A 27,845-nucleotide genomic window follows, 5' to 3' on the forward strand; every position below is an offset into this window, starting at 1 on the left:
GAGTAATCTCCTTTTCCAGACCCCCAGGGCACAACCTCCCACGAGAACACAGACCACAGAACCCTTCACTGTTACCTTGTCCTTCCCCCCACACACATGCCATCTCCATGTGCTGTAAATGTTACTATCCTGCACCCACAATGTGAAAGAACTATGTGTCTCTCCCCTTTACTTTTTATCCAATTCCAGAGGTTCCCCGTTTGCTTCCCCCCCCCCCCAATCTACCGCCCATGGATTCCATGTAACCCTCTCAGTCTCCTCCTTTGATTCTAATGTATGAAATAAGCTGCAAAAGTGCCATTCTCAGGAGCATTTTCTCAATCCGTTGAGATTTTGCCTCCAGACAATTATCATCAGTTTGGTTCATAAAAATGCTCTACAGGTTTGGAAATTTCTATGTCAACGGGGGTCTCGGTCTGATTCCCCTAGTTGTGGGGTCTTGGTGTGGGATCCTCCGAAGGGGACTTGGGCTTCAGGTCCTTTGAAAGATCTCGTTCAGCGATGTGGTGTTTCTTAGCTCGGGCTTCTCAGTCCTGAGTGAGCTCCTGCAGTTGGCTCTTTCAATCAATCTGCAGTCACCTCCCGCAGGGCACCCCCCTCTCCCTCCCCGCCCCCATCATACACACTCCTGATTAGATGTTGGGGTGTGGTGGGGCAGAGGCTCCCCATATTGGGAGGGATAGGACCCTCAGACCCTGGCTGAGTTGAATCTGGCCCGGCAGCTCCAGGCAGATCCCCACCCCCACCTCCCGACCAAGTGGGGGCACATGTGGGCTGGGCTGAGGGGCTGGGGTTCCAGGCGGGTCGCTGGGCGCTGGGCGCTGGGCGGGAGGGGGGCGCCAGGCGTGATTGGGCGTCTCCTCTCTCCACAATCAACCAGGAAACTTGAAACCTCCGAGCTTGGGAGGGGCCCTGGCCTCCCTGCCCAGCGCTTATAAACCTCAGCCCTGCGGCAATCGCGTGTTGCAACCCATCTCTGTGACTTCCCCTGGTGAGTCGTGTCCCCCTAATTCTGGGGGGAACCCGGGGAACCCTTTTCCTCCCTGGACTCCCAGGTCCCGCCCCTGGAGCCAGCTCAGACTGGGATTCAGGAAGTAGCTTGGGGAGATCAGGCCGCAGTCCCCGGGGGAGTGAGGTGGGGGTGCGGTGGGGGGAGGCAGAAAACGGAGGATGAGTTGCCATGTCCCTTTCCTCCAGCCTGTCCCCTGGGGCTGTGTGTGCCGGGACCAAGCCCTTCCTGGGTGCCGGGTGCCGGCTGTCGGCAAAGCCCCACCAGGACCCCTGGCGCAGGGAGACAGGGGCGGGAGGTCTGCCGGACCCTGGGCTCAGCACCGGCCCTGCGGGGAGGGAGGCGGGGAAGGACCACCGGGAGGCTGGGTCTGTCCGACAGAGTCAGCTTTGACCACTGCTGGGCGTTTGCCAGACCTGGGCTGCTCTCCTGGGAGGAGCAGGCGGGTGGAGACCCAGGTCCCCACACAAACAAGCTTTGGAGACAAACAACCTCCTGACCCTTTGCAGCTGGGTGAGATTCCAAGCAAGGGCCCTGTTGCTGAACCCTACAGAGGGGCCAGGAGACAGAGAGGCTTCCTAACGGACCTCAGATTGAAAGCCTCCTCCCGGACAGAGGCGTCTCCAGACTGAGGGACCATCACAGAGGGGTCCCTAAGACATAGGCATTTCAAAAGGACGCCTAAATTGTGAGACCCAGAAAGGAAGGGGTTTCTGGAATGAACACTCCTTTCCCCATCTGCACTGAGGTACTTCCTGCCCCAAGCTTCATCCCTGTCCGCTTGTTCCTTCTCCATGAAGCCTTCTCCAGGCAGAAGCCAGAGATAGCAACCCAGGGCAGGGGCACTCTGGCCTGTCCTGAGTCTCCCTTTCTCTCCTCTCCGCTCCCGCAAGTCAGCCGGTGAGGACATCAGCTCCACCCTAATGGCAGCAGAGCCACTGACTGAGCTGGAGACGGCCATCGAGACAGTGGTCACCACCTTCTTCACCTTTGCAGGACGGGAGGGCCGTAAGGGCAGCCTCAGCATCAATGAGTTTAAGGAACTGGCCACTCAACAGTTGCCTCACCTGCTCAAGGTAGGTGGGGGCCTCTGGGCCCGAGATTTTAGGAGACAGTGGCTGTGGGACATTGTGTACGTGACGTGATATTGCTGGGCACGATAATGTGACCACAGGTGTGTTGTGGAGAAGGGTGTGGGTGGCTGCATGTGTAAGTGGTTCTGGGTGTTCTTGCCAAGTGTGCGTATGTACATCTCGGTAACAGTGTCTGTGTGAGGGGAAGTGTGTTATTGGGCTTTGTGCTCCATCAGATAGTGCTGTTGGGTTCCTGTGTCTGCTCTGTGCCTCTCTGATCTCATTTGCCTAACAGAGGACTGGACCTAGAGCTGGCTTCCAGGAGGTTTGTAAACCGTCAGAGCTAGACGGAGGCCGAGAGAAAACATATCCACATTCCTCATTTCACATATAAGGAAACTGAGGCCCCGCTGTGGGAAGGGATTTGTTAAAAATAAAAACACAGCCAAATTTATGGAGTCAGGATCTCAGGGTGGGAGAGACCTGTAAGTGATCCGTGGTTACTTCCCACCCTCTCTGGGAATCCCCTCCATGCGCCTGGCTGGGTCCCCCCTTCTCTCCTCAGGGGACTGAGTAGGGATTTAAATTTCATCCACTTTGGGTTGGGCATCATCCCAGGCGGCTAACAGTTTCTTTTACATCCTTCCTGAAAATTCATAGGCTCATAAAAGTGTGTGAAGATGGGTTTAAAAACAAAAATCAAGTGAGTCTCTGAAACTCATAGTCTTTCATCAGCAAAATCCCTACCTCCTTAGGCTTTCCTGACTTTTCCCATCCTCTCCTCACAGGAAACTCCAGGCTCTCTCCTGAAGGTACAGCACTCCCAGTAGCCTTGTCAAATAGTGACTGGTTTTGAATAATATTGAATAATATTGAATGTCAACTATAATTAAACATATATATATATGTATAGTCACGGGATATGGAGTACAGCATAGGGAATAGTGAATGGAATTGTAACAGCTGTACACAATGGCAGACAGATACTAGATTGGGGGGTTATCACTTTGTAAGGGGTGCAAATGTCTAACTATTACATCGTTTTGTACACCTGAAACTAATAATAATCGTAAAATATAGTGACTGGTTTATCTTCCTCTGCGTGTTGAAATGCAGGAAGTGACCTCTGCTTTTCATGGCTGCTTCCAGATCATAGTTTTTTTCTTCTTCCTAAGATGCCCAGCTCCTTGGAAGCTCAGGTACCACCTGCCTTCCTTATAGCTCTTCAGTTCCGGGCTTACTGTTTTCCTTCTCATCACTGTTGCTGTCATTATCCTCAGCATTCCACACAGACAGCTTAGCCAACACCTGGGCCTTTCAATTTCTTGAATTCATCACTTCCAAAGATTGTCGTCCTGCATCTCAGGATTCCCCTCCTCTGCTCATGCTTCCGATCTGGGGATTACCAAAATAACGCACCTCTTCCACGATCTCAATTTCTAACCTCCTCTTCTCTGACTTCCATGTCATTCCAGTTCTGTTCCTCTGTAGGGGAGTGAAAAGGTGAAAACGAATTTTTCTCCTACCTTTCTAAGTTCAGGCTGGAACAATAATCAAATTGACATGAGACGGATTGACAGGAGAAAATACCCACACTTATTACGCATGTACACACAGGGGTTCCATAAGAATATGGGTCCCAAGGACACTTTGGGCGGTTGAGGCTTAGATACCATTCTGGAGCTAAGGAGAAGGTGGTGGGTGTGATTTGGAACCTAAAAGGGCAGGAAGGCATTTCCCATGGAGATGGAAGAGCAAATGAATGTCTGCTGGGCCAGCTTTCACATGGGACACAGAGGGGACTTTTACCCAATGGGCCTTGCTCAGTTCCTCCCTATCACACACTAGTTCATATTAAGCTATGGTTATCTGTGATGACAGCTCCCTTCCTGGAGCAGGTCCTCCATCTAAATTCTTCTAGGCAGGTAGAGGGAAGGCCAAAGGTTTTTCCTGAGTCTCGTTTCTTGAAAATAGCCAGCTTAGAGTACTCAATATCCATCCCAAAAGGCATATTTTGGGGTGCCAACTCTGCTTCCCTCACCTCTTTCTATCTCCTCCACTCCAGCATTTTCTTGACTCCCTATTATTTTTTCCATCTTCTATCTGTATGTCTCGTGTTCTCATTTCACCTCTTACTTACCTGGATTCTAAGGCTCATCATTCATTATCACCACTCCCACAACTCCCTTGATTCTGTTTCTTTCTGTCCTTGTTTTTTGGCACAATCCCAACCCAGCTTAAAGCCAACATTTCATCTCCAGTAACTTGTTGGTTGAATCCACCGTTCTGTACCTCCACTTCTAGAGCTGAATCTGGCTGGAGAAAAAGGCACCGCCGTGTTCATTTGTCTCACTTTAAATCTATACCCACAAACCCCTCATCGATGCCTGCCAATTCTACATTTCCCTGGTGGATTCATTTACCAGCTCTTTCAGATGATTATTTCACAACTTTTCCTTTCTCCTCAAACTCTAGTACCTCTTTCCACAGTCTTCCTCTCACTGAGAAGAAAATAAGAGCAATGAGGAGGCTTCCATGTGCTCCTTCACCCAAATCCACCAACACATACCCTGCCTTTCATCCCTGTCTGCTCCCAAGGCCGTACCCTTCCCTGGTGCCCTGGATCTCATCCCTTCTCACCTACTTAAAGACTTTAACCCTTTCCTTTCTTCCCCCCTCTCTTGCATCATCAAAATTTCCCTCTGTGCTGGATTGTTCTGATCCGTTTCCAAATACGCTGTAATATCTCCCATATTAAAAAAACAAAACAAAACAAAAAAAAAAACAAGAAGAAAAAGAGATAAAGAAAAGAAAAAAAAAGAAAAACTCCCTTGACCCTGTAACTCCCTCCAGCTATGCCTTATATCTCTGCTTCCGTTTTGTAGCAAAACTTCTCAAAAGCATAAGAGTTATTTATACTGACTGTCTCCACTTTTCCTCTCCTGGTCCAGAATGCTCACCCCTGCCCCTAGCCTAGGTATTTGCTAGGCTTATTCCTCATTTAACTTATCTTTTTGCTCAAATGGCAAATCCTTCGCATGGCCTTCACTACTGAATACAAATATCACCTCCCTGTGCTCTATTCCTTTACCTTACTTTATTTTCTTTCAGGACACTTCAATCACAGCTTGACCTCCACTGTATACGTATATGTTACCAAGAATGTAAGTCCTGTGAGGAAAGGAGTCTGATCACTCTTTTATCTCTACTTAGAGCAGTGTCTGACTCCTAATAGGTGCTCAATAAAATATTGAAGAGTGAGTGAGAGAGTAAAAAAGTTTTGAGAAAAGCATAAATTGTTGAGTGAGAGAATGAATAAATACATTTTACCTACTGTTCTATAAATAGCTTTTTAAAAATGTAACAGTTGTTGGGAGGGGAAAATTTCCCATTTCCCCCTCTTAGTTCTTTTGGTTGTTCTAATAATCACATTGACATGAAACAGATTAACAGGAGAAAAATGACCGGATTTAGTTACGTATGTACATACGGGGGTTTCCATACGATTATGGGTCCCAAGGACAAACCGGGCAGTTAAAGCTCAGGTGCCATCTTGAGCTGAAGAGACAGGGAGGGTTGCAGTTTGGGACTTCAGTGGGAAGGAAAGCAGTTAACATGGAGCTAGAAAAATAAATGTTTGGTAAATAAATGTTTGCTGGGCCATCTCTAACCATGGGACACAGAGGACTTTTACCCAATGGGCCTTGCTCAGTTCCTCCCTGTCTATCACACACTAGTTCATATTAAACTATAGTTATCTATGATGACAGCTCCCTTCCTGGAGCAGGACCTTCATCTAAAATCTTTTAGGCATGTAGGGGCATAGTCAAAGGTTTTACCTCAGTCTTTTGTTTCTTAAAAATAACCAGCTTAAAATAATCAATATCCCTAAAAAGACACATTTTGAGACGGCCGACTCTGCTCCCCCTTACAGGGCATATAGGATATTTTCCCATTAAAAAAAAATGAAGCACTGTATTCCAAGATAGGTGAACACACATTTATGTAGCCTATCCTCTATTGATGGCGCTTTCTCTTATGTCCATTTTCCCCCTTTTGCAAACACCCTTGTTTATATATCTTTACAAACTTGAGGGAAGCTATCTACATAGGGTAAATGCCTGAGAGTAGAAATACTGCCTCAAAAGGCATGTATGTTTTTAATTTTATGAATGTCAGTTTTACCATGTCCTTGCCCAAACTGGGTCTTATCAAGCTTTTAATTCTTGCCAATCTAATATGTGAAAATGATACTTTTTCTGAGTTATACTATTTCTTTAATTCTTAGTGAAATAGAGCATTAATATATTAATTATATAAATTATATATGTTAATAATGATATAATTTATATAATTATATATGAATAATATTAATTATTATATATTAATAATTATACAATTATCGATATATTAATAATTGTATATAATATATTTATAATAATATAAATTATATTATTATATTAAATTTATATTATTAAATTATAATATTATAAATATAATAAAATAATATAACAATATATTATATATTAATTATATATTATATATTAATTATACATTATATATTATACTTATATAATAATAATATATAATAATTATATATATTAATATATATATATTAATTGGGGAATATTGGGGAACAGTGTGTTTTTCCAGGACCCATCAGCTCCAAATCAAGTTGTTTTCAATCTAGTTGTGGAGGGTTCAGCTCACAGTGGCCCATGTGGGAATCCAACCAGCGACTTTGGTGTTATGAGCACTGCGCTCTAACTAGTTGAGCCAACTGGCTGCCCTAAAAAATATTTTTGATGGACATGTACATTGCTTTCTCTGTGAACTGCTTGTTTATTTCTTTTATCAAAGAGTTTTTCTTTTTTATATTGATTTACTATAGCTCTTTGTAGAATGAAGAAATTAGCTTTTGTCTATTACGTGTTTCATTCATCTGTTTATTGTTTATTTAGTAACAACCTCATTTACCATTGTTCCATAATGTTCTTTAATACTTGTAGGGTTGTTTCTTTCTCATTATTCTTACTTTTCAGAATTTCACTGGTGGATTTCACATGTTAATTTTTCACGAAGAATGTTAGTAACATTTAATCATGTTAAAAAGAATCCTGTAGATTGTTAATTGGGATCATGCACATTTATTTTAGGGGAAATTGACATCTTTACACTCTTGAGCCTTTCTCTGTCTCTGAAAAAACAAAGTGTGTTTTCTTATTTCTTCAAGGTTTTTTTTTGTATTGAATAAGTGGTCTGAGAGCCAATTTCCAATATGGAGAGCTTGCCTCATTAGCATGACAAAAGACATCCTCATCATCACTCTCAACACTTAGGAAATTCCAAAAGACCACATATACCAGGGGTGCCAAAAAAATATATACCCATGACTTGTATTCATCTTTTGTTACCAGGATATATTGAGTATTACAATTTTAATACAGTATTTTTCCTTTCTTAAAATGTATATACATTTTTTGGGCACCCTCTTGTCTCTATATAAGAATTATATGTTGGTCGTCTGAATGACCAAATATATATTTCTTATAAAGCATAATATTGCATATATCCTTCAGTTCAGTTTTCTTCATAAAAGCTTAATAGATTTCTACATTTATGCCCAAGTGCTTTATTTTCTTTTTTACTATTTTAAATGGGATCTTTCTTCTTATGGTCTCTAATTGATTAGTGCTCATATACCTAAAAGGCATTGGTTTTTGTGAATTGATATTGTAACCAGACACTTTATCATTTAAACTAGTTTTTTTTTTTTTTTTGAGAGGGAAGAAACACAGAATAGTGATTAAGAGCATAAGCTCTGAGTCAGACAATATAGGTTCAAGTGCAGACTGTAACTTGTCATCCCTAGTTAGTAATTTAATCTTTGAGAGCCTCAATTTCTCATCTGTGAAATGGACCGGTAACAATACCTCTGTTGTTGAACTGGTCTTGCATTTATTCAATCAATATTTATTGAGCACGTACTCTTCTTGTCCTGATGCTGTCCTAGGCTTTGGGTGACAGTGTTGAACAAGCACCTGCTATGTGCTGGACCTTCTCCCCAGCAGTGGCATTATAGTGGCGACCAAGATGGACACCGTCCCTGCGCTCACGGAACCTTCCATTCCAGCAGATTCTGAACATTAAGTGAAGTCCAGCGTGTACTGTGTCCCAAGCTTAATGCTTGGACCAGTCAGCGTCCTTAAGTTCTTACACTTGTTGAAATGTTAGCCATTGTCCTTCTTTTTGTTTTTTTTTCTACGTATACAAGGATATACTTGCTAATACGAGATGAATGTGCCTCTTTCCTAATACTTGTACCTTTTATTTCTTTCTTTTGACTAATTGTAAGTTTTCTCTCTCCCAATACAATGCTACAATGGGCATCTTTGCCTCTCCACTGGCAATGCTTACAGGATTCTACAATTAAGCATGATTGTGGCTTGAAAAAAGTGCTTCTTTAGCTCTTCTATGAATTACAGACTTGGCAAGTCTTCTCTGCCTTCATCCAAATGTTGATTCAAATTTTGGCATCAAGCTGTGCCTGAGGCTCCCTTCCCTGGTTTGACATTTCTGTATTGTTCAACAGTCAACTTTTTGGTTGTGCTTGTTTATCTGGCAACAAATCCTTTGATCATGACGGTCCAGCTTACAATATCCTTCGATTTCACAGGCCTGTGTGAGAGACTTCATCAAGGGACCCCTAGAAAACCAAATACCTTGTGTCTTTGCCATTCCCTGGATCTACCATGCTAGTGATCCAGCCGGAAAAATGAGAAGACATCAGGGTTATGCAAACGAATAGCCAAGTGCTGTGAACTTCTGCTTTCTGTGAAGGAGGACGGTGGCCTGAGAAGGCGCTGAGCGTGGCGGGAGTGGGTCCATGCCTCCAAGTGTTGTGGGGCAAACCCCAGGGCTGGCGCAGTGGCGTGCTGGAGCCCACCTGTACTTGAGTGCAGGTGGGGACCCATCGTGTACATCTCTTCCAGCTCTGCGTTCAGTGACATGTTTGTGATTCATAATCCGCCTTGGTGGGAGTATTTACACGGTGGCAAACACTACGAATCGGGTGCCCCTCCTCCCTGTGCTGTTGTCCCTTGGAGTTGGGTACCACGGCCGCACTGTGTTGGGGCTGCAGCCTCGTCCTGAAGGTGTGGGACAGGTCCTCGTGTTCTCTGAGGGAAAGGAATAGCGACTGGCAGTTCTTCCCTCTCACCCTGTCTCAAGAAGCCTTGTGTCTAACCCTACCCTTCCCTTTGGTGTCTCCTCAGGATGTGGGCTCCTTAGATGAAAAGATGAAGAGCTTGGATGTGAATCAGGACTCAGAGCTCAAGTTCAACGAGTACTGGAGACTGATTGGGGAGCTGGCCAAGGAGATCAGGAAAGAGAAGGCCCTGGAGATCCGGAAGAAGTAAAGCCAGCAGGCCAGGATGGGGCGGGCCGGGCAGGGCAGGGCAGGGCCCCACTCTCCCCAAATACAGCCTCATCCTTGAAACACGAATGTTTCTTATTCCCACCCCACCTCGATTTCTTCTCTTGAGACTAGCGGGTGGGAAAGCTCTGCCCTGACCTGAGGGTGGGTCCAAAAATTACGAGCTCTTTGAGGACCACAAGTGTTGTTCATCTTCAAATATTCTGCAGCATCCAGCCCTTGGTCTTGTATGAGGTAGGTGCTCAATAAATTGTGGATGAAAAAAGGGCCACAGACTAAATCTGACAAGGACAGAGAGGCCTGCATGGCGGGCCCCACAAACACAGAGACAGAGAGTAACCACACAGGACGGTCTCAGTGTAAAAACTCCTACCTAAAAGTGGGTCATGGCAGGTAGTCCCGTCTGAGGCCTGTAGCTTCCTGGACAAAGATCAGTCTTTACCTTAAGTGAGCCTGTCTAATGCCTTTTTGCATCTAAGATAACATACCTTTGAAATCTCAGAGTCATCCCCTTTTCCAGACCCCCAGGGCAAAACTGCAGGCACTAGACCACAGACCAGAGGCCCTTGTTATCTTGTGGCCCTACTTGCCATCTCCACGTGCTGTAAATGTTACTAACTGTCCTGCGCCCACAATGTAGAAGAACTGTGTGTCTCTCCCTTTTACTTTTTATCTAATGCCAGAGGTCCCCCTTTGCTTTCTCCCGTCTCCCTAATCTGCCACCCATGGATTCCACGCAACCCCCTCAGTCTCCTTTGATTCTAATGTATGAAATAAATTGCAAAACTGCTAATCTTGGGCGCATTTTCCTAATCTGTTGGGTTTTTGCTTCCTGGTGATTGACATCAGTTTGGCTCAAATAAACTCTTAGTAAGACTTTTTCTTAGGCTGGATGTCCTTTCTTCGACAAATGAAATGGTTGATGAATGAATATACGAAAGGTAGAGACAGATCTCTGGGGCAGGTGAGGTGCCTCCTGGGACTCTGGGCACGGTCTTGGCTCCCACTTCTCCGGTCCCTGGGGTTTGTGTTGTTGGGTGATAATGGACGCAGTGAGCCGCGTGGAGGGCTTGCTATGTGCCAGGCCCGGTGCTCAATATTTTCTTGCATTATCTTAGTTCATTCTCACAGCCCTTCGAGGTAGGTTCTATTTTTAAGTCCTGTATTAAAGAGGAGGGAACATATTTTAGGCAGGTGAAGTCACAAAGACAGGAACAGGTAGGACTGGATTGAAATTCCAAAGCCTCTGATGAGCTGGCATCCTCTCTGGATGGGCGCTGGTGACACTGAACCCTCCTCCCCGCCCTTCCTGTGGTGCAGGGGTGAAGAGGAGGATGGACACAGGTTCCAGGACTGGGGTGAGGGTGGCGGAAGTGCTGCAGGAAAGAATATTGGAGCGCCGTGGGGGTGCTGTCCCTGGCCTTGGCCTGAGGGGCATGTAGTGTGCACTGCCCGCCACCAGAGGGAGCAGGGGCAGGGCCGCCCCAGCCCAGTGGGTGCTGCCTTCCAGGGGCTGGCACTGCCTACCAGCAGGTGTGCATTTGGGCAGCTGTTACTCCCCAGGAACATTTAGGCTGAGACGAGCTCCCACCTCACCCCATGAGAGGGTCCTCAGTTGAGAGGCCACACAGGGACCTCAGGCTGAGACGCTTTTGGAGAAGCCCTCAGACTGAGGTCTGTCAGAGGAACTCTTTCTGAATGAGATACTCTTGGAAGGACCCTTCCTTGAGATACTCACAGATGTCTCTCGTTGAGACCACAAGTGCAGGGGAGCCCGAGAAGGAGACTCGGAGAGGGGCATTGGGAGGTGTCACCTCAAAATAGAAGGACAAAGTGCGAGGCCACAAGCCTTTATTGGAGATCCAAAGAATAGCTCTTCTGGAAGCAGTGACTTAGGCAGAAACCCAGTGTTCTGATGGGGGTGAAGGCAAAGGGTATTTATGAGAAAGGGAAGGGGAATAATTACATGACTGGAAGGAAAGAATTTTTATGGGTCTTAATAAGCTGAGAAGGCATTTCCATAGGTGCAGATAAGCTAACACCGTGATGCCAATTCCAAGGAATGCCTTTAATTTTCAGTCTAGTCTAGGCTGCTTTCTTGTTATCTTTGCAAACTGTTTGTGATACAATGCTTGCTGCTTTAGGCCCAGTCCAAAGGTTATTTTGCCCAGTTTTAACATTCTGAAGGTTCGAGGAGTCAGACAAACAAGGCAGTTCCTCTGGGAAGGCGGCTCCCAATCGGTTTTGAAGTGGCTCCATTTATGTGATTTTTTACAGGAGGTATGCTCTGGTCTCAGAGTTTAGAAAAGGAGCCGAGGAGCCCCATGCCGCCCTGCCTTGCCCTGACCCCCTGTCCTTCTCCCTCCCTCCTTCCCATCAGGTGAGGAGGGCCGGTGGGGTGGGGCTGCTGGACCTGCTCCCTGGGATGTCATCCTGTGTGTGCTGTGGACTGGCTGGGTTAGGGAAGCCGTGGGGCTCTGAGGGAGGAAGGAGCAGGCAGCCCGACCAGTTTGGAGAGGTCATTAGCTGCCAGATAACTCGCTGGGCTCGCACATGTGTACTCTGAGGGGAGCTGAGGGGAAGCCAGGACTGCACCCAGCCTGGCCCCGTCAGCAGGTCGCCCCCCCCCCCCCCTCAGCGAGTCCTCGTTTGTCTCTTTGCCATCAGGAGTGAGCAAGGCTGGGGTCAGGGATCTGGGCAGGCTTGATCGTCACTATCCCAGTTGGCCTTGGCGGAAGGAGTGTGTGTGACACATCAAACTACAGAGATCCCTGGGGACCTCTCGACCGAAACACATGTCCCTCATACCCTGTGCCACAAAGCCTGCCTTGATCAGCTTCTGCTCCTTTCTGGTTGTTGACTCAGGGCCCCTCCACTTCCCTGCCCTGCAATTCCTCTAGCTTGACCCCACAGCCCTCCCTTTCTCCCTTCCCCACCGCCCCTTCCCGCTCTGTCTGCTCAACTCCTCAGGCTGGTCTGGAGCCAGGGTCATCCCAGACCCAGCCCTCCACAGCTCCCTTCTCCCGTGGTAGGGGTGGGGGCGGGCTGCGGAGCTCTGGCCAATGGAGGGTGGGGCCTACGCAGCTGGCTCACAGCCCAGGCGGCTGCAATAGCGGGGGTGGCTTAGGGATGAGGCCCAGCCCCCTGTCTCCCCTCCCTTCCCCCAGGTATAAGAGCTGAGCTCAGGTGAGCTGGCTCCTCCTGTCTTGTCCCAGCAGCTGCCAGCAGGTAAGGAGACCCAGGGCTTTTCACCCAAGTGGGCTGCCCCCTGTTCAGGGGGCACACTTAGCCGTTCCTACCCTAGTCTGCCAGGCAAAGGGCTGGGGGCCAGACCCTGGAGGCTGGCGTGTATGTACACCTAACAGTAGTGGGTGGTTGGAGGAGAACGAAGAGTGAAGCTAAGGTGAGGCCCAAGAGATTCCCTCTGAGTGGGTTGGCCTGGGGCTTGTGACTTCAGGTCCTGGAGCCTGGGTGGGGATGGGGCCTTGTGTGGAGTTGGCCCTGATCCCTCGGATAAGGCCAGAATATCTGGGGTGGAGCCAAATGGGGTAGTTGAGAAAGAAATGCTGAACTCTCCCCTCACCTCGGCCTCCCGAATCCTCTAGGCAGATCATGAACCATTGGCCCCTCCTGGGCAGGCTGTAGGACATCACAAGTTACCCAAGGACCAAGCACACCGGGCACCATGGGACAGTGTCGGTCAGCCAATGCCGAGGTGGGCCCATTCATTCCCTTCCCATACTCCTCTTCTCCACCCTAAGCATTGTCTTCCCCCATTGACTTCAGCCCCTTACCTTGGCCTTGGCCTGTCCTCCAGACCCTGACTATGAGACCTGAACCCCCTTTCACGCAGGGTGATGCAGAAGGAGCCCTCCCAGGAAGAGATGCCTGGGCCACGTGCTGAGGCCTGCCCTGCCCGGGGAGGGGAGGCCAGGGCTGGCAGGGAGAAAGCCTTGCCCAACCTGTGGCTCCGGGCAGAGGCCAGCGGGGTGAGGGGGCTGGAGTCTGGGCTCTGGAGTGGGCGGGAGCCCGTGTGTCTTGCAGCTGTCTTCCGCCCTGTTGGCCTGGCCAGGCCCCTGGGGAAGCAGGCTGTCGTAGGGCGGGGTGGAGACTCCCTGACGTGGGTGATGTCCCTTGTCCTCAGGATGCCCAGGAATTCAGTGATGTGGAGAGGGCCATTGAGACCCTCATCAAGAACTTCCACCAGTACTCGGTGGAGGGAGGGAAGGAGACGCTGACCCCTTCCGAGCTACGGGACCTGGTCACCCAGCAGCTGCCCCACCTCATGCCGGTACTGAGGGGTGACCCTGCCCCAGGCACAACCTGATTTCCCAAGCAAGTGCTCCAAGACCCCTCTCACAGGGCCACAGACCCCGGCACTAGCGACTCCTGGCCCTTCCCCTCCCACTGCCAGCGAGGCTCAGGTCCTGCTCCCTGCCCCTGGGCAGGGCAGGGTGGGAAGATTGGAAGGTGCGTCTTGCTGAGCTGTGGTGTCTTCCCTCCTGTCAGAGTAACTGTGGGCTGGAAGAGAGAATTGCCAACCTGGGCAACTGCGACGACTCTACACTGCAGTTTGGGAGCTTCTGGGAGCTGATTGGAGAAGCAGCCAAGAGCGTGAAGCTGGAGTGCCCCACCCGGGGGAGCTGAAAACTTTCCCCTGGAATTGTTGGGGGGATGTTGGGAAAAGGGCATCTTAGAGACTGGGGGCCTGAAAATAAAACTCCTCTCTCCACCATCATCACTATTTCCCAGCCCACACCTGCCTCACCTCTGCAAGGTTCAAGTGCATAACAGCCCTTCCTGGGGTCCCTGCACTTCATCCTCGGGAGCTCTGTGAACCCAATGGGTTCAGGAAGCCCCACCAGGGGGAGGCTCAGGGGGCGGGTTGGGGCCCGGGATGCTGGAGGGGTGAGGATGGTGGAAAGGCCACGTCATTTGGTAGTGGGGCCAGGGCAGAGAGGAGCTGGGCTATGGGAAATGATTTCATAGGGCTGGATATTTGGTATTTAAAAAAGGTCTCGGAGGCCCTACCCCTTCTAATCTCCTCCAACTCGAACTAGCTGTCTGTCCAAGTGCTTTGTCTTCCTGCCTTCAGCTCTGCCCCTGCCACCTCCCAGGACTGTCCTTGGGCTAGGGCAGGGGACGACAGACGGCAGGGGGGCGGTGGGACAGGCTGAGGAGGGTGTGACCTTGGGAGTGAGAGGACCAGCTGGGTGCTTGGGCATTTACAGAATGATGGTGGTTTTGTATAATTTGATTAATAAAACAATGCAAAAAGTGAAAGATGTCTTGACACCCTGCCCCGCCCCCGCCTGCCCGCCCCCCCCCCACGCCTTCCCCCCCTTCCCGCCCCGTGTCCATGGTGTAGGGTGGTTTGGGGTGAATGGCAGAATCATCAGGTGGCCTGAGAACAGTGCAAGTGAACAGGGACCTACTTTTTCCCATGGCTTTGGGTTGAGGATGGTACCAGTCCCAAAAGGTGGAAAATCTGGCCCTCTGGGAGGGACAAGCTTCTCTTCATCGGTGGGCTGGCCCTCTGACAGGAGACGGCATGAGTGCACACCTGGGAAAAGGATGGGAACCCAGGTGTACTGGAGTCTGGCTAAAGAAGGTCAAGGGAAATGGAGGCTGATGGCCTGTGTATGAATCCCAGCTCTGCCACTTAGTGCCTTTGGAATCGTGGGCATGCTTGAATCAGTCTCCTCATCTATGAAATGGGGATATTAATAGCACTTCCCCTACAAGATCCTGCTGCACATGACAGGTCCCAGCGATGGGGGTCAGGAGCGCCCCTGCTGGGCTGGCCTGGAGATGGAAGCCCAGGGGCCAGTCTGGCTTGAGCCCGCAGAAATCGGGCATTACTCCTGAAATCCCAAGGGCAAGGAAGTTTTGTGGCCAGCCAGGCTGGCCTGGAATGCTAACTGAACTTGTCTGTTTGGGGTCCCTGAAACTGAGCTCCCAGTGACCCAGGTGAGAAGGGCAGGTGACTGTCCTTCCCTTCCTTTCTCCACCAGGTAGGTTCTGTCAGGCCCTGCGGGGCTAGAAGGGTGGGGTTGGGGGAGTGCCAGCTTCTACCACTCCCTCTGGGGTGGCAGCGGAGGGGTGTTAAAAAAGGTGTGTATCCCTTTAACAAGGGCCCAACCCCAGGGCCAAGTCAAGAGGGAGCTCAGTCACTACCTCCCCACCGAGCCAGCTCAGCCAGGCAGGGAAGGAGGGAGTGGGACACTGGGACTGCAGGGAGGAGTCCTGTCTGGGCTGAGCTGGGGTGGCAGCTTGGTGGTGCCAGAGCCCAGGCCCCAGAGCCGTGCTGGAGAGGAGGTGGACCGAGGAGGCAGGTGAGCACCCCAGGCCCGTTGGAGAGGCCCGGCCGGCTCGGGAGGCCAGGAGAAGGGGCAGTGAGGGGGGCTGCCGGAGGAGGCCGGGCAGAAAGGTTTCCTTAATTGTTAACTTTCCCCAAAGGTCGGTTTGCCAGTGGAGAGTTCTGGTGGGATTGGGGGCGGGAAGGGAGAGGCCTGCAGCGGAGTGGACGGGGTGGTGGGACCCCCTCCCAGCCCAGCAGCTGCCTGGGCTCCTCTCCAGGGGCTGGGCCTCTGGGCAGGGCCGTCAGAGACTTTGCCCCAGCTGCTGCGATCCCCAAACAGAAAAAGGGTAAATGTGTGCTGGTGGGGGTGGGGGTGGTCAGACCCTCGGCACAGGCCTTGCTGGGCTCTGGGACCTGTGTCCTGGGAGAGGTGACGGGGTCCAGGAAGAGCCAGGGAGGACACAGGGAACCTAAGAGCCGGAAGACAGGCACTGAGGTGGCTTCTCTCCACCTCAGGACACAGGGAGGTCCCTGGACGCAGGCCATGTGCTATGAGAGCTGTTTCCCTGGGAGGGCGGATGGGACCCAGAGGAACCTGGATGACACCCCGGGGGAGCCTGGGAGCTCCGGGAGAGGGGCCAGGAGCCTGGGCAGCTTCCTCTGTACCCCAGGACCCAGGCAGGTTCTGGCTTGACTGGCTTTGTTTGGTGGAGCATTTGCCCTATAGAAGCGTTCCCTGTCAGCCCTACAGGGTGGGGGTGAGGACCGGGGTGCTCGTAAGTGGGGCTCAGACTTTCCCCATCCACAAGTAAATAGGTCTCTAGGTGTTGGGGTGGCCAGGGGCTGCAGTATGTGAGTCTACACCAAACTCGTCTGGAAAAAAATTCCAGACAACTTCACTTGTCTGGAAAAAATTTCAGGGGAGCAAGCTTTATCCTCCAGCTACATCCTCTGAAAACACAAGGGGTGGAAGGTAGTAAATGGGTTATCCAAGCAGAGGGGATCAAGAATGGCAGAATTCCTCGCTTTCTGTCTACATAAGGCGTCTTGTGAGGGTCAGGAAGGGTGAGGCAGGGCCACTTGTGTGAGATAGTCAGTTGCCTCTGGAATGGGGAAAAGAGCATGAGACGCAGAAGGAGCAGAGACAGGGCCTATGGAGGCTGACAGATGAATTTGAAATAGCCTAGCAGATAGAGTGTGGCATTGCCAGCCCACTTCGGGTTGCACCTTCCCTGCATATTGAAGGCAGCTGGGACAAGTGAGTTAAGAAGGAAATGCATGAGTGAATGAATGGAGTGAGCAAATGAGTGAATGAATGAGTGAGTAAGCAAATGAGTGGTGAATAAATGAGTGAACAAATGTGTGGTAGATGGAAGGGACCCAGAGCATACCAAACTGAGGCTTGAGAGAGGGCTAGGCGTTAGAGAGGATGGGACTAGGAGGGCTAGGATTGTGCAGGGACATACCCCAACACTCGGAAACAATTTAAGACTCAGGAAGCACGTGTGGAGGTGGGAAGACAAGGTGATTTTTGGAGGGTGTGCTGGATGTTCAGGACTCCAGGTTGAAGTGGATGAGAGGGTTGAGATGGGGGTGGTTGGGAAGCACTTGGAGGGGTGGGGCCCAGAAACTGGGGGTGGGAGGGCAGGACTGGCGTGGCTGAGATCCAGCCGCATGTTATCAGGGCAATTTGGGCTTTTGGAGAAGTCAGCAAGCTGGGCTGAGGTGGGCGCGGTGGGCGGGCTGGGGATGGGGGACTCTTGGCTGCTCAATGATGAATCAGGCAACAAGAAGACAAAGAGCTTTGGGGGAGGGTTGAGGGCTCCAGGTGAGAGGGCCCCTTGGAGAACAAGTGGTCCCCCCATTCCCATGTTTTGGGAAGGCTCCAATGTACATGTCGGGCACCTTTCCCCAGCTCTCTGGCCAGAATCTACCTACGGCTAAGTCAATGCGGGGCCTACCTCCTGATAGGACAACACGTTGTCCCCCCACAAAACCCATGCTTGGGGACCCTCTGGCCTGGTTGGCGGGAGGAGCAGGCAGCTGGCTGTGGCATGGGTATAGGGGCAAAGCTTGTCTCTTGGCTCCAGGGGAGGGAGGATGGGATGGAGAGGGTAGGGACACCTGACCATCCCACTCTGACAACCTTACCCAGATGTGTTTCTAGCGGTGTCCATTTGACTAGAAGGTGGGGGATGGACTATCGGGGGACCTGGGAATGGAAACCCAGAGCTGTAGAAGCTACCTCTCTGGGGTGATCACACACCTGACAGCAGGTAGCTGATTGTCTCCTCGGTGCTCACCTGGGTCTTGCCTGCTTGACCACCAGAGGCTAAATAGGGGCTGGGGCGTGGTATCCAGGAAGGGCAGGAGGCTCCCCTGGTCAGAGAAACAAGACTTCAAGAAGGCAGGTGGTGGGAGAGTTGGGTGGGCCTGGGGGAGGGGCATGCATGGCACACCCCCCCCAAAACTGCTCTCTTTCCCTCTTCTCTTCCTATTTCCCACACAATTCTTCACTCAGGGAAAAAGGGCAGGAATGGTTAAGGGTGGGGGCATTCTCTGAACTCTCTCCCCACTTGCAAAGCTTGGTTGAGAGTAGACTTGGCACAATCTTTGCTGAAATGGGTTCAGCTTTCAAATTCCCAGGAACGACTGTCATGGGCCTGGGCTACTCCCCATCCAAAGGCAGCAGAGCAGACAGTTCAGGGATTGAGAAGAAAAATTATCCCTCCTCATTTGTGAATGTTAGTGTGTTTGTATGAAAGTCTTACAAACGTACAAACAGTGAACCACACGGCTACACACTTGATAAATAAAGAGTATGGAAAAAAAATATGGTTTCCTTGATCCTTCTGCCCATGGACCAGGGGAGAGAAGGTCAGGATTCTTCGTCAGAAATGCCCCAGCCTGACTCCTCTCCCTCTCGGCTCTCCCCCTTCCTGCATCCTGGCCTAGTCTCATGCTTTCTTCAGAAAATGCTTTGCAAAAGAAAAATCTTAGAAGGCTGGTCAGGGCCTTTGGATACCTGGCATCAGGGCTGGCAGGAAGTGGAGCATTAATAGAAACCTACTTTGAGCAAAGCTTTGGGCTGGGCCATGCAAGGTAGGGGAGATGCAGAGATTAAAAGCAGGGAGGTGGTACAGTCAGGATTTTTAAAAAAATGGTCCCAAGGCCTAGAGTCTTTCTGTTTGTTTAGTTCAGAAAACACAATGGCTGTGTCATCCTCTCCTTGGAATCCTCTCCTTGCTTCCAGGAATGTCTGGAGTCTGGGGAGAGAAGACCCAAGAAGACCAGTTAGTGGGCTTCAGCTAATGCTGGCTGAGAATCTGAACCAGGGCACCGAAGGCAGGGGTCAGGGCAGGCTTTAGTAGGCGGAGAGGGCCAGGCAGCGGGCATGGGATGAGGACAGCCATGAGGGGATTAGAAAGCAGGGGGCAGGGCAGAGTCTGCAGTGGGGCCTGGCGAAGCACACCTCCTTTCCAAATCGAGCTGTGGACGCGCAGGCCTGGACGGCGGCTGTGCCTACCTTCCCTTGCCAGACCCGGATGGGCAGGGTGGCTGCAGCTCATTCCTGGGCTTGGGGGCGGGAGGGGAGGTTCATTTGCCCGGGTTCACTTGGGGGGGCTCTGGGCATGGGCGGCGACTCACAGTGGATCCGCCTGCTCCCCTCATATCCTGTTATTCAGAAGACTGTATCCGCTGGGATGTGAGTGTCTTTGTCCTGGGGCCAGGGGGTGACTGTGGCCTTGGGCTGGCCGGCTGGCTGGCTGTCTCCAGCTGGGGCAGACCGGGCCTGGCTCCTCCTTAGGTAATGGGGTGAGGGGTTCTTGGGCCCTGCTGTAAATTTCAGGGTGGGCATGAGGGAGGCGAGGCTAGTGGAGTGTGGCTGGGGGCCCGCAGAACGTCATACTCAATGGATAGGGCATTGTGCTGAGATGCTGGCCTCATTGCCCCGGTGCCTGGCTGAAGGGACTGGGAAGGACTTCGGTCTCTGCCTCCTGCTTTGCTGCCTGGCGCTGGGGTCTCAGCCAATCTTGGTGGGGGACAGTGGCTCCTGCCCCTCTAGCCCCCTGGCTCATCCTAACAGTTCCTGGCTGTTTGTCCCCAGGGCCGGGGACCTGGGTGGGCCAGATGTGCAGAGGGCGGAGGGCTGGGCACTCACTCTCCTCTTCCCACGGGAGCCTCTTGCTGTGTCTGGAACTCTGACAAGCCCAGTGCCTGGGGCTGGGGAAGGACCTGGAGAACCTGTTAAGGCGGTTGAGCTGGGGGACACCTGCATTAGAGGAGCCACATAGCTCTCATTCCAGGGCCACCCCCACGCCCACCCTGAGACTCCCTTTCCTTGCCTCCTCCCTCCAGCCTGGGGGGCCCCGGGGGGGGGGGTGCGGGGATGGGAGGAGTTTTGGCCTGTGGCGTCTCTTCTCATGTGGGCTTCTCGTGGGAGCCAGGCCCCGTGGGAGTGAGGCAGTGAGATGGCGGACTGCTACACGGAGCTGGAGAGGGCGGTCGTGGTCCTGGTGGAAAACTTCTACAAATATGTGTCTAAGCACAGCCTGGTCAAGAACAAGATCAGTAAGAGCGGCTTCCGAAAAATGCTTCAGAAAGAGCTCAACCACATGCTGACGGTACGGCCCCCATACCCAGGCCTGTGGCTCCCAGGCCCCGAAGCCCTCGTGCTCTTAGGGTGGCCTCTGCCCTTTCAGAGTTACCCCCCCACCCTCACAGTATAGGGCCCCGACCTGGCCCAGGCAGCTGTCCTGGGGTGGGGGGGTTAGTGGAAGGGGGCCCAGCCCAGAGCCAGTGAGGACTCGGCTCCCGTTTACCAGGGGCAGCAGCTGCCAGGCCCAATCCTGGGCCTCCCCCTAGGGGCCTGCCTGGGGCTCAGAGGGCTGCCGCTCTCAACATTGCTGACGCTGCTTCCTCCCCAGGACACCGGGAACCGAAAGGCTGCTGACAAGCTCATCCAGAACCTGGACGCCAACCACGACGGCCGTATCAGCTTCGACGAGTACTGGACCTTGATAGGCGGTATCACCAGCCCCATCGCCAACCTCATCCGCCAGCAGGAGCAGCAGAGCAGCAGCTAGACGGCATGCCACTGTCCCTTCAGGGCACTGTCCCGATGCCCAGCCCCTCTTGCTCTCCCCAGGCTCCTTCCTCAGCTTCCTGCCCCCCCAAGCCCCACCCTCACTTCTCCTTCCAGACCTTCTCCTGACCCTTGCTGAACAGGGGGAGGGGGTGATGTCAGGGCCCCTTTGTGAGCATCTCAATCTGAGGGTGCCTTCCTAAGGGTCTCAGTCCCTGGAGCCAGCAGGCCCTGGGGGCCCCTCTGTGAGATCTCAGTGCTGTATGGGGACCCCAAGAATTTCCTCAGTCCATCCCCCCTTCCAACAGCTGATGTTCCTGCCTGATTCTGAGTTTCTCCGACCTCCAGAGGTCAGCTAGCCGCCCTAGGTTTTCCTGCTCCTGGCGGCAGCAGCAGAGACCTCTCCGCTCCCGCCCCAGCCCCCGTGCTCGGCAGAGACTTCTAGGAGCTGCCTTTCGGCTGCCTCTGGGTCTGGGAACAGCTAAGCAGGGTGAGCCCCCTCCCTCCTGCTCAGTCACTGAAGCACGGCAGTCAACGCTGGATTTGCAATTTGTATCCCTCACCCAGCCCCTATGTAATGCTCATTAAAACCTTTCCACTCCCTGTAACCTCCTCGAGCTTGCTGGTCTTTTCCCTGGGCCCCTGAAGCAAGGGGGACTCTCGCAGAGAGACCGGAGGGCAGAGAAAGAAAGAAGTAGAATTCCTGGATCTCAGCAGGTGCTGTCAGCCCTGGGCCAGCAGCTCCCTCCCTCCTGGTCCAAAAGGCCCACCGTCTCCGGACCCTCCTAGCCCACACTCAGACTCAGTCAGCTTCCAGGCACATAGTGTGTCTCGTGTAGGCCTCAGTGCAATTCTGTGAGAGAGGGGCCCTGATGGTCAGTCTTGAGCCATGAGTTATGCTGACCCTGAATCGTGGTCACCAACAAATTATTCTAACACAGGGAAGGTGATAGGATGGGAAAGTGGGTACAAGGAGAGGAGTGTGAAAGGCCAGAGTTGGAACTGGGCGGGAAAAGGAAAGCACAACTGGTAGCAGCTGGAGGGAACCATGCCAGCTCCTCTGTTTTTCTCCTGCTCTGGCATGGCACAGGCTCCTTGGGAAGGAGAGGAACGGCAGCAAGCCCAGCCTGCAGGGCTCTGCACCCCTGGTTTCCAACCCAGGGCAGTGTGTCCCCCAAGTGTGTCCCCCCAATTCAAAAGATGCACAGAGAGTTACCGGAATCCATTTGGATCTCCTGAAACTGCTCTGCCTCAGCACAGGCCTGCGGTTAAGGTAGCAGGCCAGTCTCCCCCACCTCCTTCACAGCACCCCTTCTCCAGTTAAAAGTGACTGAATGGAGAAGAACTCGTTCATCCTTAGGGGAGGGGGGATGCATGTTATAACTGGGGTAAAAAAAAAAACCATCACAAGTTTACTCTCTTAACACATTTTAAGTGTACGTTACAGTGTGGTTAACTGTTCGTTGTACAGCCGAGCTCTAGAACATTTTCGTCTTGCATAAGTACCCTCCCCCAGTCCCTGGCAACCATTCTACTTCTGTTTCTATGAGTTTGACTGTTTTAGACACCTCATGTAAGTGGGATCACGCAGTGTCCATCTTAGTTTATTTCACTTCAGCGGAATCTCAGCAGGTGCCTCTGTAGTTTTCAGATCGTTTTGAGCTAGAGACCCTGGAAACTGTGAGCTCAAGAGAAATGTCTGCCCTTCCCTTAATTACCTAGAAGAACTTGAATTAGGGGTCTTGCCCATAATAAGAAATGATCACAGAAAACCTCTTCTGGCGTATCTGTAGGGCAGGGCAAACTTCAATTGACTAAAGCATCTGCTCTTCTTACCAACCTGCAGTGACCGTTTGAAGCCCCCAAGGCCTCTTACCCCATCTCTAGCTCAGGCTGTCTTATATACCCACGTTCCTTTTCTGTCTGTGAACCTTTTGTGCATGTGGGACCTCTGACTCTCGCAGGAATGCGGGGTTCCCATACCTCCATGCATATTAAGTTTGGTTATTGTATCTTACTAATCTGTCTCGTGTCTATTTGGTTACTAGACCAGCCAAAAGAACCTTGAGGTTGGAGGAAAATTTCTTCCTCCCCCACATTATCATATTTATATTATATACATTCAAATGGATGACGGAGGGCATCAAACCATTGTGATGTTTACATTTCATCAAACACACATTTAAAACAGTCCTAATGATTTTATTGAAAAATGTCACAATAGCAAAAGCAATTCAGAAAGTATACCCTCTGCCATGACTTAAACTTACCACAAAAATCTTAGCTGCCAACTTGAAATACAGGCGAGGCAGTACATAGTTTTGTTTTATTTTTCCAGAATTCCTTTAGGGAGGACAGAAGCAACCCCCTTTGCTTCTGTCAGAAGATAGACCTTTGCCTTAGAGAGCCCCAGAGTCGCCCAGAGTGAAGGGTGAGGACACCTGGGAAAGCTTTGGAGGAGGGATGAGCTCACCTGGAATGGAAGCAGAAGAGGGGCAGACAAAGGCAGGAGGAAAAGAGCCAAAGTACCTCCTGCAGAATAGCACAGGGATGGCAGCCAGGTGCCCAGGCCTTGGCGTGGTGGAGGAGGTGTGAGGGATCCCATGGAGGAGGGGTGAGGGATCCCATGGAGGAGGGGTGAGGGATCCCATGGAGGAGGGGTGAGGGATCCCATGGAGGAGGGGTGAGGGATCCCATGGAGGAGGGGTGAGGGATCCCATGGAGGAGCTGTGAGGGATCCCATGGAGGAGGGGTGAGGGATCCCATGGAGGAGGGGTGAGGGATCCCATGGAGGATCGGTGAGGGATCCCATGGAGGAGGGGTGAGGGATCCCATGGAGGAGCGGTGAGGGATCCCATGGAGGAGGGGTGAGGGATCCCATGGAGGAGGGGTGAGGGATCCCATGGAGGAGGGGTGAGGGATCCCATGGAGGAGCGGTGAGGGATCCCATGGAGGAGGGGTGAGGGATCCCATGGAGGAGGGGTGAGGGATCCCATGGAGGAGGGGTGAGGGATCCCATGGAGGAGGGGTGAGGGATCCCATGGAGGAGGGGTGAGCGATCCCATGGAGGAGGGGTGAGCGATCCCATGTGATATCCCAGACACAATTCCTTCCTGCCTCATCCCTTCCAATGACCTCATTTTCCAGTCCTCCACACTGAGCCCCTCTTAGAAGGGGTAGGAGGGTAAAGGAGGAGTGGAGTGCGTAGTCGGTGGGCCAACCCCAGCCCTATTCCTCAGGACCTGCTCCCTGCGTCCTTGAGAGAAGGGGCTGTGCTCCCTTCACCGCTCTGGTCTGTGTCCGGAGCCCCTCATTCCACCTGCCAAGACTTCAGCACAGCTGACGGGAAATGAAAGGTTGTGTGACCCCCATTAGAGGCCTGTTTCTAGGTGGTCTAAGCTCAAGCCCAGGGAGCTAGGGAGGACACTGCACTTGGGTAAAGGTCAGAGAAACTTAACAGCAGACAAGGCTTGGGCTTCAGGGCCTAGCGCCAAAGAGGCCCCAGAGGGACGAAAGCTGCCACTGCAGGGTCAGGCAGCTCAGCCTGAGGCTCCCTGGGGAGCCGGGGGTGGTGGGAGGGTCAGAGAAGGGCAGCCTTCCTCCCTCACCCTGGAGTCCAGGGACCAGACAGCCTGAGAAGAGCAGGGGAGAAGGAAGGGACCTGCAGAAGATCTCATACTGGTCTGAAAAGGGTCCCTGTGTCTGGGGTCTCACGCTGGCCTGTCTTAGTATCTAAACCACATGGCACTGAGTGGTGGGTGCCGATACCTTGTACCTGTAAAACCCATCTGTAGCCAGACTTGTCATTCTGTAGTGTGAGAACCTGGCTTATTTAGTCACATTAGGGTGACTAAACCACCAGTGTCAGCCTTTGTACTTTCTGTACTTTTGGATTTGCTGTCTATTTAGATCCCTAGTACTTCCTTTAAAAAATCTATACAATCCTTTCTGCTTGTTCAAGGTTAAAAGTTTAAAAAAAACGCTTTCTCATGTAAGTCTCATTTAGTTCTTCTGACAAACCTGTGAAACAGGAATGACAAATAGCACGTTACAGGTGAAGACACGGAGGCCAGAGAGGTGAAGTGACTAGCCAAGGACGTACTGCTGGTGACCTGAGACTCAGCCCTCATCTAACTCAGTGGGGCCTGCCCAGAGGGCAGAGGCGCTTGTCTGAGTCTTAGCCCCAATAACTATGGAGGGTCAAGAGTGCCCCTTCCAGACCCTGTGTGGTGGCTGTGGTTGCCTCTGCTGCAGACCCATTCATGCATTCATTCATTCATTCATTCATTCATTCAGAATATAGGACCTTGTAGGTGCCATTCACAGTAGATGCTGCAATAAAAACGGTAGGAAACAGATTTGGTTTCTGATTTTATGGGTCTATCACAGTTTAGAGAAGATCACAGCAAGTGATCACACAAACAGGTGGATAACTTCTAAGGGACAGACTTACAGAAAAAAAGTTATAAAAATAGGGCAATGATACACGTTCTTTATAATAAAAAGTGCTATTTAAGTTTTACTTGTAGATAACAAAAGAGAAAAATATCATGGAGGAAATGAACAAGTTACTGAACTGCGGATACATTTTCGTCATCATGAGAAATACTAATTTATAAAAGATTTTAGAGATAAATGTTAGAATAAATGTTAGATATAAATGTTAGATTTATGTTCGAATCTTTGGATTGTACCCAAAGGCTGAGAAACATAGTACATTTACACTTAACTCCTGTTCCCCCGTCCCAATCTACCAATTGCTGATAGTCATATTAATTCACTTTCAAATGTCCATGCACACAGTGTTTGCATGTACAGTGTTTGCATTCTGTTTTGTAAGCATGGTTTCCAGTGCAAGTTCAGTCTTAGTTCTATGAATTCAGTTCTCACTCGCAAATCCTTTAGCCTGGTTTCTTCATACCTGCCTCCTTTATTTGATTCATCATCTGCTTGGTTGGATTTCAAAAGGCTGTTGGCTTAGACATTCCTGGAGCTCTTTCAACTTCAGACTGTTGCTCTTTGGCAGGGCATACAATTCTCTGGTCATGCATTCTTTCTCTCTGAGCCCGGTAGACATGGCTCCACTGTTGGCTTCCATTGCAAGGATCCATGGGAAAAATCTTAGGCTGACCGGATTTCCCGGCCTTGTGTTTTCTTCGTGGATGCTCTCTCTTCATTTTTCACTTTTTCTTTTCCTACTATTCTAATGATGAAATATTTCAAGTGTAGAGAATAGAAAAGTATAGAAAACAGCACAATATTCAACCATAAGCTTTGTTGAATTTGAACACTTTTTAAATATTTGCTTTAGATTATTTAAAACAAACAGAACTTTCGGATTTAGTTACAGGCCTCCATGTGCAATCCTATATTACACTGGCTCTCTCCAAGCCATAGCCACCATCCTGAATTATGTGTTTATGGCTCCCTTGATTAAAAACGTAATAATTTTGATCACATGTGCTCATATTCCTAAACAATGTATTATTTAGTATTGCACATATTTGCACTTTACACGAATGGTGTTATACTGCACAGATCTCCTGCAACTTCCTCTCTGTTTAAAATAAGAGATTTATCTATATTGATGTAGTTCATCACATTTTAGTGACTGTATCATACATATTTTAGTTCTTGAATATGCTCTAATTTGTATTCCTGTTGAAAGACATTAGGGCTGTTTTCAGGGGTTTTTGTTTTGTTTCGCTATTTCTGTGTAATAATGATTCTTTGGAATTTACTGAGATTTCTTTTGTGTCCTAGAGCATATTTAATATTACATGATTCACATGTGCTAGAAAAGAATGTGTATTTTTTCTTTGTTGGGCATAGAATTCTATATCTACCAATAGCTGGAATTTGCCAATAATGTCATTCAGCTCTTTTATATCTCTGCTTATTTTTGTCTCCTTGATCAATTAGTTTCTGAGAAGAGTTTGCTAAAATCTCAAACCATAATTTATTTATTTATTTTTTCCAGAAGTTTTGTTAGTTCTTGCTTTATATATTTTAAGGTTATGTTATTGGTGTTTTTATGCTCATGATGTTTGCATTTTTTTTATATTATGTTTCACTTTGTCTCTTATAGTTTTCATCTTGAGTTCTCTTTTGTCAAATATCAAAATTACTTCCATGATGTTTCTTATGCTTCAGATTTGCCCAGTGTACTTTCTCCTATTCTTTTATTTTAAATATTTTAAAAAGAGTTTTTCTTTGAAGTGTTTCTCTCGCATGCAACATATTGCTGGAAAAGAGAAATTTAAACCCAATTTGGGAACATTTGCCTTTTAAGAAATGAAGTTACTTTGTTCATCTTTATTACAAATACTATTATATTAGGACTAATTCTGCCATTTTATTTTAATTTCCCATATACTCTGTCTGTTTTATTGTGTTTTTATTTTTATTTTTTGCTTTCCATTGCATAGAGCCAACTTTCTTCTTATATTTTAAGTTACACATTCTGTATTTTTTAAATGTTGTGATTACTTTAACTTAACTCCATGTTACTCCTTTGAATAATTTCTAAGTTTATCATTCATTTTATATTTCCCTTAACAGGAAAAGTGCTTTTTTCACACCCCCATATCCCTTCATTCTTGCCCTTTTCTCTCTCCCATATTTCATCATTTTACAATTCTTAAAATTCAGGTTGATTCTTCTTTTTTTGCAAGTCCCCAACCCAACGCTAGCTCTCACGTCCTTTAAGTACTTTTCCTTAGGCCAATAATAAAACCCTGTGCCAAGACCTTTTTGCTTTCAGCTTATCTGCTGACAGAATCCAGGTGCAAATACAATCTGCAGCAGCTGGAGACTCTTCTCCCACCAATCATTCCATTCCCATCCTCTCTCCCTCTCTCTCAATCCCTTCTTCTTTGGCCTTTAAAAATAATCAGTTTTATTATATTGTTTAACCAATTTTACTCCCCATATCTCAAAAC

At 49.9% G+C, this 27,845-nt stretch overlaps 3 protein-coding genes across 9 annotated transcripts; all 3 read left to right on the forward strand.

Annotated features, from left to right (window-relative positions):
• The first annotated feature begins 609 nt into the window (after positions 1 to 609).
• On the forward strand, positions 610 to 10,398 carry S100A13 (S100 calcium binding protein A13). Of its 6 annotated transcripts, none has more exons than XM_081026846.1 (3): positions 610 to 991; positions 1,903 to 2,085; positions 9,357 to 10,398. In XM_081026846.1, exons 2-3 carry the CDS (start codon positions 1,933 to 1,935, stop codon positions 9,498 to 9,500), a joined length of 297 nt encoding a protein of 98 aa, XP_080882972.1. In that variant the 5' UTR covers positions 610 to 991; positions 1,903 to 1,932; the 3' UTR covers positions 9,501 to 10,398. The 6 variants fall into 6 exon arrangements, with proteins under 6 accessions (XP_080882972.1, XP_080882973.1, XP_080882974.1 ...); XM_081026847.1 differs by having other exon boundaries at positions 883 to 991; positions 1,907 to 2,085; XM_081026848.1 differs by lacking the exon at positions 610 to 991 and adding an exon at positions 1,073 to 1,522.
• Positions 10,399 to 10,537: 139 nt separating this feature from the next.
• Positions 10,538 to 14,797, forward strand: S100A14 (S100 calcium binding protein A14). The gene is made up of 4 exons (XM_081026851.1): positions 10,538 to 12,745; positions 13,123 to 13,232; positions 13,662 to 13,808; positions 14,027 to 14,797. The coding sequence occupies exons 2-4, from the start codon at positions 13,203 to 13,205 to the stop codon at positions 14,162 to 14,164; spliced, it is 315 nt and encodes a 104-aa protein (XP_080882977.1). The 5' UTR covers positions 10,538 to 12,745; positions 13,123 to 13,202; the 3' UTR covers positions 14,165 to 14,797.
• An 854-nt stretch (positions 14,798 to 15,651) lies between these two features.
• On the forward strand, positions 15,652 to 21,516 carry S100A16 (S100 calcium binding protein A16). 2 transcript variants are annotated; one of them, XM_081025671.1, is made up of 3 exons: positions 15,652 to 15,852; positions 20,267 to 20,443; positions 20,747 to 21,516. In XM_081025671.1, exons 2-3 carry the CDS (start codon positions 20,291 to 20,293, stop codon positions 20,903 to 20,905), a joined length of 312 nt encoding a protein of 103 aa, XP_080881797.1. In that variant the 5' UTR covers positions 15,652 to 15,852; positions 20,267 to 20,290; the 3' UTR covers positions 20,906 to 21,516. The 2 variants fall into 2 exon arrangements, with proteins under 2 accessions (XP_080881797.1, XP_080881798.1); XM_081025672.1 differs by lacking the exon at positions 15,652 to 15,852 and adding an exon at positions 19,493 to 19,626 and having other exon boundaries at positions 20,747 to 21,511.
• The last annotated feature ends 6,329 nt before the right edge of the window (positions 21,517 to 27,845 follow it).

Source organism: Rhinolophus hipposideros (assembly GCF_964194185.1).
Source record: "Rhinolophus hipposideros genome assembly, chromosome: 19".
Lineage (NCBI taxonomy): Eukaryota > Metazoa > Chordata > Mammalia > Chiroptera > Rhinolophidae > Rhinolophus > Rhinolophus hipposideros.

Bases quoted from the DNA above. Each gene is read 5' to 3' on its own strand.
- S100A14 (XM_081026851.1), top strand. From the start codon at position 13,203: ATGGGACAGTGTCGGTCAGCCAATGCCGAG. The intron at 13,233-13,661 runs GTGGGCCCATTC...CCTTGTCCTCAG, and splicing joins GTCGGTCAGCCAATGCCGAG to GATGCCCAGGAATTCAGTGA. The intron at 13,809-14,026 runs GTACTGAGGGGT...CCCTCCTGTCAG, and splicing joins AGCTGCCCCACCTCATGCCG to AGTAACTGTGGGCTGGAAGA.
- S100A16 (XM_081025671.1), top strand. From the start codon at position 20,291: ATGGCGGACTGCTACACGGAGCTGGAGAGGGCGGTCGTGGTCCTGGTG. The intron at 20,444-20,746 runs GTACGGCCCCCA...CTTCCTCCCCAG, and splicing joins AGCTCAACCACATGCTGACG to GACACCGGGAACCGAAAGGC.
- S100A13 (XM_081026849.1), top strand. From the start codon at position 1,171: ATGAGTTGCCATGTCCCTTTCCTCCAGCCTGTCCCCTGGGGCTGTGTG. The intron at 1,523-1,906 runs GTGAGATTCCAA...CCCGCAAGTCAG, and splicing joins TCCTGACCCTTTGCAGCTGG to CCGGTGAGGACATCAGCTCC. The intron at 2,086-9,356 runs GTAGGTGGGGGC...GTGTCTCCTCAG, and splicing joins AGTTGCCTCACCTGCTCAAG to GATGTGGGCTCCTTAGATGA.